Source organism: Gavia stellata, chromosome 18, assembly GCF_030936135.1.
Source record: "Gavia stellata isolate bGavSte3 chromosome 18, bGavSte3.hap2, whole genome shotgun sequence".
Taxonomy (NCBI): domain Eukaryota; kingdom Metazoa; phylum Chordata; class Aves; order Gaviiformes; family Gaviidae; genus Gavia; species Gavia stellata.
The window spans coordinates 19,292,050-19,300,138 of record NC_082611.1 but is presented as its reverse complement, the minus strand read 5'-3'; the positions used below and the strand labels follow the sequence as shown (position 1 = coordinate 19,300,138).

The following is an 8,089-nucleotide window of genomic DNA, read 5'->3' as shown; positions in this document are numbered from 1 at the left end:
GGGCAGAGCCAAGCCTGTTACCATCCTCTGTGTCCTTGGCGGACTGGGGGACCGGGCTGGACCCCCTGCTATGAGGGAGCTCCACATGAGTGAGGGACGGGATTTGGGCTGTCCCTAGTCGCTCTGGTGGGAAGAGCCGCCTCCTTCCTCCTCTCCAGCTGGGAACTGGGTCACTGCTGGAAGCTGGGGATGGCGCTGTGTGGACCCCTGGCCGGGGCCGGCAGCCTGGCAGCTGAGCACTAGCAAAGCCCAAGCACCACTGTCGGGCTTAGTGCTGCCTGGGGGGCCGCCGGCATCCCCACAGCAACTGCGCTCCGGGGATGTAGGTGCTGGGTGCAGGAGGGGTGCCGGGAGCGATGGGCCGGCTGGATGACCATGCCAAGAGGAGGATCGTGGAGCTGCGCAGGGCCGGGCTCAGCTTCCGCAAGATCAAGAAGGTGCTGGAGCTGGATGACATCCGGGTGACGCCACAGGCCGTGTACCTCTTCCTTAAGCGGAAGAGCATGGAACTGGGGTCGGCAGCTGGCTGGGATGGGGACCAGCCCTGGCCCCCACCACAGGGGCGTGAAGCTGAGCCGCCCGAGGCGATGGGTGCTCAGACCCCTGCAATGCCCGGCGGGGGTCCTGTGGGCAGCCGGGCACCCTGCCCCACTGGCAGCCAAGACACCAAGGAGGGCATCCAGATCGTTAGTGTGGCCTCGCTCTGCAAGGACGGTGGGCAGATCGGGGAGGCCCTGCCCATGGGACTGCCCCCCGGGAATGGTAAGGTCTGGCTCCCTGCGGAGGATCGCCACCACAGCCCCCACCCCGGCATTGCTAGGCTGGGGAAAGGGCTCCCTGTCCCTTGCCGGGGAGTCCCCAAGGGCCTTCTTTCGAGGCGTTTCTCTCGTTGTCCCTTGCAGGCGATGATGGCTCCACAGGCGTCCCCTCGGCTCCGGGGAGCTGCCCCCCTCTGGGGGGCCCAGCCACCCCCCTGCAGCCCCTGCCCAGCCAAGGGCGGCTGGTCGCACCCCCTGCCAGGAACCCAGCCCTGATGGTGAAGAAGAAGATCGTGGACAGGGCTATCGTCCTGCAGAAACAGGTATGATGCCAGGTGTCACAGCAGGACGGGAGAGCCTGTCTGCTCCAGCCAGGAGCCGGTGCGGTGCTGCCTGCTGGGATGGCCCCGCTCAGCACCCGGCTGCGCCTAACCCATGCAGATGGGGCAGGCCACTGGGGATGAAGGGCTGCTGAAATGTCCCCCCCTGACCTCTGTTAGCTGCACTCTTGAGCGATGCTTGACCCTGGTGCTTGGCAAGCTCGTCTGGGAAGCCCCTCCGTCCGCTGGGGCCATGGGGCGTGCTGCCCAACCACCTGCAGCCAGCACTCACTGCTGCCCTTGGGCGATGCTGGCCGTGGTGATGCCAGTTTCTGCCAGTGTTGGCCTCCAACCTGCAGCTCACAGACCCCCTCTTTAAGGCTTGGTTTCAGTACCATCTCGGGAGGTCCCCCAAGTCACCACGAGGACACCAGCAGGTGAGTGGTTTGGTGCTGTGCCAGGAGATGAAGGGCTGCAGTGGGCCAGGACGGGGTGACACAGCCAGGATGGCCGCCCTCTGGGACACGTCCAGCCACTGCAATCCCTAACGCGTACACTCCCGCCTGGCTGTGCCACAAGACTCCTAGGCCTTGGCCATGCATGCTTTGTCCCAGCAGGTCCACGCCCCTGTGGCCATCCCACCCAGCACAGTGGGCATGCAGCCGGCTGGCCAGCCCCATGGCCAAGCCCAGCTCCGCTGGCAGCCGTGGCGAGCCACGGGGCAAGTGTAAGTGACACAGCGGTCCCAGGACCAGCCCCAGGTAGGCTGCCAGCAGGGTGGCATGGCTGTGGGGCTACCCCAATGTCCAAGGTTTACCCCTTCAGAGCAGGCTCCGACCTCTGGGGATTTCACTGATGGGCAACGCTGTTACCCCCACAGAGGATGGTAGGACGCTGACACCTGCCTTTCTCGCCATGGCATCCTGGGTACAAAACACAGCCGTGAGTCGGGCTGAGCCTTCATCCAAGGCCCTGTCTCTGCTCAGACACAGTAAACGCCTTCTCCAGCCCGCTCAGGTGTTTGTCAAGAGCCCTTGCCAGCTGCTTGAGAGGATGCAGGTTGTTCACCACCCTTTGCAGGAGAAAGGCTCCCCTGGGGATCAAAATCAGCATGTGATTCCTCTCGGGGAGCAGAACAGCCCTTTGCTTCAGGGTGCAATACAGGAAATGGGGGAAGCTGGAAAGAGAAAAAACAGGATACGCTATTTCTGTCCCTGCAGAGAGCAAACACAGGCCTGGCATCAGCACGGGCAGCCCGGCTGCCGTCCAGCAGCATCCACCACCGGATGGCTAAGCACATACTGACAGCGTGCAGGGCAACGTGGTGGTCCTGCAGCGCAGCGGCACAGGGGCTGGGTGGGGATGAACCGCAGCTCAGAGCACAGTGAGGTCTGGAGGTCCACAACAAGGTGATGGCTTTCTCTCATGCCTTGTAGCTAAGTGCAGAATAAATCCTTCTCTTGCTAACCGCCATTGAAGGAGCAGCTGATAATGTTTCACCTTCCCTTCTCTCCTGCGTCCCGTTACTGCAGGCCAAAGATGCCAGCACTCAGACTGCCATGCTGAACCCCGTGAGTCCTGGAAATCAACACCTTGCTTGGGGCGGACCAGTGCTTCCCCCTGCTCCCAGCTCCCATGCCATTGCCGAAAAGCTGGATGCTGTACAGACGGAGATCCAGAAGCTAAGCCAGGCCCTGCATGCGGTGCTGGAGAGGCAATGCCGCCTGGAGCGCCAGCAGGAGCACCAGCAGCGGCTGCAGCAGGAGGTGCTGATGATGCTGCAGCAGCTCAGCTCCACCGTGAGCCACAGCACTGTGCCAGCGAACCAGCCCTGCGTCCCCTTCAGTGGTATGACTGAGCCCTCGCCCACCGTGCCAAACTTCAGCCAGTTCAAGATGGAGCTCATCTGACCTCACGCCACGCCAGTGTGCTCCAGCAGTGCTGCACTAATGGCAGGATGAAGCCGTGAAGAAGAACCATCTCTCAGAGGCTGTGGCAGCTGCCTAAGGATTATGTGGAGCACCCAGCAGAGAAGGTCAGCAGTGCCTCCTGTTTTCAGCCCTGTTGACTGAAAGGGGCTGTCTGGCACAAGAGGCAGGGCAACGGCAAGCTGAGGCCTTGCTTCTCCCGTGCTGCCCGTCCTGGCTGGCACTGGAGCTGGCTGGTGGCCCACGGACTTCAGCAGCGCAGGCAGGCTGCCTGCAAGTAGAACGTGCAACTGAGAGACACAGCAGGGAGGTGGGTCTGAAAGAAAATGCGAGGCTTCCTCTCACGAGGGTCAGTGCCGTGAGGATCAATCACAGAATTGCTTTGTGCCCTCCTTCTGCAGAGCCTTGTTCAGTAAAAATCTATATATGCCGTGGTTCAGAAACAGTGTGGGATGTCTTTCTTCATTTTACCTACCCCTCGCCCCACCAGTGAACAGGTTGGATCTGTCTTGGGCACTGCGACCACGCACGGAGCTGCGCAGGGTGCGCACACGCATGAGGTGAGACCAGCACTCCACACACGAAGGATGCTACCGGAGGCCTGGCATCAGCTACCGCACCATTAGGGATATATCATACTTGTGTAGGAAACAATCTTTTACTGAGCAGATTCCATCTAGGTCACCCTCCTCGCCCCAAATTCTCAACAGATCTGGAGTCTGGCACTGCTCCTGCCCACTGTCTGGCCAGGATACGGGCAGGACCATACGAGTAAGAGTTGCACCTGGGGACGAGCTGGGTATTTGTCTCTCCTCTAAACCCTTTCTCTGGGCAGGACATCCTCCTGGTTGTGGTCCCCAGCAGCAAGGGCTCTCCCTGGTGCAGGCTGCTGGTGGTGCAGAGCTGCTCGAGCAGGGAGGGGCACGATGCTGAGAACCCCCTTGCCCGGACAAGAAGGGCTCAGGGGAGGCTGATGTGCTTTCACTGCAGCAGTGGAGTCCAGAGGGACTAGAAACTGGACTTGCCTGTCAGGTGGAAAGGTCTGCTGGGGGGTGGCCTTGATTCATCACCCAGCAGTGAATTTCGAGAGGAGACAGAGTATGTCCTTCCTCTGCATCAGCCAAGCAGGCTTCTTTCTTTCTGGTCACCACACTTAGCACAAGCTTTGCCTAGAAGAAGAAGTCCCCAGCCTGTTCCTTTGAATTCCTTTAGTCTGAAGGAAAAATGTAGAAGTGTAAAAATAATTCAGGTATCTGTATGCACACATACACACACAGCTGTATACACACACACACACACATATACATATGTATATATACACCTAGGCATTTTGCAGGTCCTTGCAGCAACCCCGGTGGATGGGGGAGCTGGACAACCAGTCTGCCCACACAAAGAGACAAGCCTGGCCCCAGTGCTGTTAGACCCTGTCACTGCAGCTGTGCCCGGGAGCGTTAGAAGTCTGCTGCAATCTCCCCGCAGTCATTCATTTCGATGTTCGTGTAATTTTGGGGACGTCTGAAAAGCAAGAGACAAAGAAAAATGCGAGATCAGTCGCTCTGCTCTTTTGCACAAGGCAGCTAATCTGCATCTCAGCTTTGCGCTTAAAATGAAGAGGCTGGATGACCAGCCTTCAGCAGGCACAGAGTTTACTAAGGGCTCTGTTAATGTTTTGGGGAAAAACAGGAGCAGAAGACCTGCCATCACCTGGCACATGTATATCAGCTTAAAACCACCCTGGTTTCCGAAAGAGATTCCCTAAACTCGATTTATGGCATTTTTAAAATTCCTTTAAAAACATACATACTGAGTTTTCTATTACCCAAATGTATTTTTAAGAACTGTTCGCATTTCTAACACTAACATCAGATCAGTAAAAATTTATGGAAATAAATCCCCTGGGCTGGTTAAATAACCCATCCACTGTAACATTCATTTCAGACAAACATACAGCCTGAGTGTTAAGCTGCGGACTGCGGACAACGTTAGGGAACACCAAGTAATTATTTAAAGTGGTGTCATGTTATAATGTGGAAGCTGTTTCCCATCCAGGTAATCCTAAATTGTCCGTTGCTTCCACCCCGCTCTAACGAAGAGCTCTTTCCTGTGGCCAAAGCATCATCTCTCACTGCCCCTCGTGCACCGTGAGCCTTCAGCTTTCTGCTCTCCCGCCACAGCCCGTTGTAAGTAAGATTGATGGCCTTTACACTGTGCCCACTGACATGCCTAGCATTAGCCATGGTTTTACTCGTGGTTATCTTAACCTCCTGTGGAACTTGCAGTCTGCCACACAAAAGCAAAGAGGCTTCGCTGCAAAAATTAGGAGCAACATATTGGAGTGGTTGGATGCAGCATCTGAACGTAGGTGTTCACCCGAGTGAAGGAGCAGGTCCATGCGCAGCGATTAGAGAGGAAGCACTGGGGAAGGAGAGGGTGAGATGCAAGGCAGATGGGAAAGTGGTTTCTCACCTTTTGATGAAGTAAAATGCCAGGCTGACCAACAAGAACATGAGCAGGAGAGATGCCACGACAAAGAGGGCGATTTCCCAGCCCTGGAAGGAAGCTGAGGGTGCAAAGGTAGAGACGGAACATTGTAGCCATGACCTTTCCCAGCACAGGATGCCACCAGGAGGTCACACAACCACAGAGTCACAGAATGGGTTGGGTTGTGTTGGGTTAGGTTGGGTTGGGTTGGGCTGGGTTGGGTTGGGCTGGGTTGGGTTGGAAGGGACCTTTAAAGATCACCTAGTCCAACCCCCTGCCATGGGCAGGGACATCTTTCACTAGATGAAGTTGCTCAAAGCCCCGTCCAGCCTGACCTTGAACACTTCCAGTGATGAGGCACCCACAACTTCTCTGGGCAACAACAGGTTGGGCTGTTCCAGCCTCCTGATCTGGAAAGCCACTCTTCCACCCCCACTGGCTGCACCCCTGTGGCACGCTGGCTCTGGCCGGCTCCAGCCTGGGTACCAGCTGCTGCTCCAAGCAATTGGGCCTCAGGGCTTCTGGGCTGTGTGTCCAACAGCTCCAAAAGCAAGGGGCTCCCTGCTGAAGCCCAGTCTCATGAGAAGACTTAGATACCCAAACTTCCAGTGGTGTTGGCGTGATAGGGCTGACTACCCCATCACACCCAAGGAACTGACCGTTGCTAGCTCTCTCGCAATGACCCACCAGTTTCTAGAAGGCAGCTGTGTCTGGGAAGCATCACCGGAGGACTCTGGTGGTCCCTCCCTCCCATTGCCCCTCTCACGTGGAGACGTGGCCTGGCCCTGGCAGCCCCGCCTGCCGTGCTGGAAGCAGATCACGATGCTTAGCTTCGCCTCCTACTCACCACCGCTGTGCGACACGGAAGGTGCATTTTTTGGGGCGACGCACTCGGGACTGGTTTTCAGCACTCTCCCGTCCATGGAGAAGGTGTGGGGGCTGGCCAGGAAGCCCTGGTGCCAGGTCTCGATGGACTGCTGCTGCTCCGGCTGCCGAGCCCACACCTGGCCCCAGACCTTCACCAGGGAACCCACACACGTCAGGTTCAGCTCTGCAGAGAAATAACAGCGGGTTTTGGGTGGTTGGAAACCCTCGGGCTGTTCGACAGCACATTGCTGCCATGACTTCATGCCCTGCTCCAGTAACACCCTCCTGCTCCCGTGCTCTTCACCGTCTCCTCCCCACCTCTCTGAAATCACGCTGCCATGCTGTATCGCAGGTAACGAGCACATGCTCAACCTTTCTTTTGGTGACAAAAGGGAGTTGGAGTTGTCTTCCCAACCCAGCAAAATACTTTGTACTACACTTCATAACTTCACGATCTCTACCCATTGGTGAGAGTTGACTGAAGTTGTTCAATGGGTCAAAAATGTGTTTGGGTGAGCGAAAAGCTTTGGGCAAACCAAAGCATGGCTGTGAAGTCTTCATTTCCTTACAAAACCAGCCAAAAATAGGAAACATTTCTTCCCATCCCTCAAAAACTGTAGGTCCCTAAGACTTCCAGAACTGACTTTTTGGTCCAGGTACTTTGAATAAGATAGGACACTGAAAGGATCTGATAGAGAAAGAGTTGAGAACCAGAGTCCTCTAGAGTGCAAACGGCTTTTTGCTTTGCGGGTTTAGGATGTTCAGTTTGTCTGGCAGACATCTCAAGGCATCATCAGAGACTCCCCTTCCTCACGGTCCCTCTAGCTTGCCCTTCCTCTAGCAAGCAGCCTGTGCCAGGCTCTCTCTGGCTCTCCTCGCTGAAATCGCATGTACCCAACCACTGCTCCTCCAGTTCCCCCAACTCGAGTGCAAGCCTGTAAGTTTGGCTTGAGAAGGGACCATCCTGATGACGAGCAACTATAGACGGGTGAGGGAAGAGGGCACCAACCTTGCAGGTAGAGCTCAGAGACACCGCAGGAGCACTTCTCCTCTAGGGACCTCACCAAGACCCTTCCCAAGCTTTCCAGCATCCTCCTGTGGTGCAGGGTCCACATGGAACAGTCTAGAGGAAAAGGAGATGGGGTTTTCGGGGTGCAGCTCAGGGCTGTTAATAAGCTCCCAGCTTTGTGCCCCTTCCAAAACACTTGGCTTCACACCTGAGCTCAGGAGCAAAGCTCCTCTGGAGCCTGCATCCCACCCTCCTCTGCATCCCATCCTCCTCTGCCCCCCTCCTGCGGGGTAAGTCTTCACTTCTGGCCTTCTACCACCACGAACGCCTGCTTCACTCCTTCACCAACCTCCCAGGGGAGTGGGGAAGAGGCATGCCCCGCATGTCCCACCACACGGGCCAGTACGGAGCGGTCTCTCGTGCTGGGAGAGGAGGGAGATGTCCACTGCCTGCTGCTCTCAGGAGGCTGGAGGAGGAACCTCCATTTCACTTTACCCAGGTCTTGACTGCCCCGAGCTGATCCAAGCATGGCCTTTGCAGGGGCTGGAGACCCCACTGTACTTTTGCTTGCTGGCTCTGGGGTCCAGACTGAGCCACACTGCTTTGTTCCTGTGGATGGGCTGAGACGGGAGGGTTTGCTGGCAGTTTCCCTGACCGTGCCCCCACCATCATGAGAGACCTGGGAGGGGCTTTCCTGCCATTGCTGCAAATCTAACCCCGCAGAAA

The 8,089-nt window shown here is 56.9% G+C and overlaps 1 protein-coding gene across 1 annotated transcript; it reads left to right on the top strand.

Moving 5' to 3' along the window:
- The first annotated feature begins 587 nt into the window (after positions 1-587).
- Positions 588-3,413, top strand: LOC132318650 (uncharacterized). The gene is made up of 3 exons (XM_059826621.1): positions 588-762; positions 903-1,081; positions 2,611-3,413. The coding sequence occupies exons 1-3, from the start codon at positions 588-590 to the stop codon at positions 2,986-2,988; spliced, it is 732 nt and encodes a 243-aa protein (XP_059682604.1). The 3' UTR covers positions 2,989-3,413.
- The last annotated feature ends 4,676 nt before the right edge of the window (positions 3,414-8,089 follow it).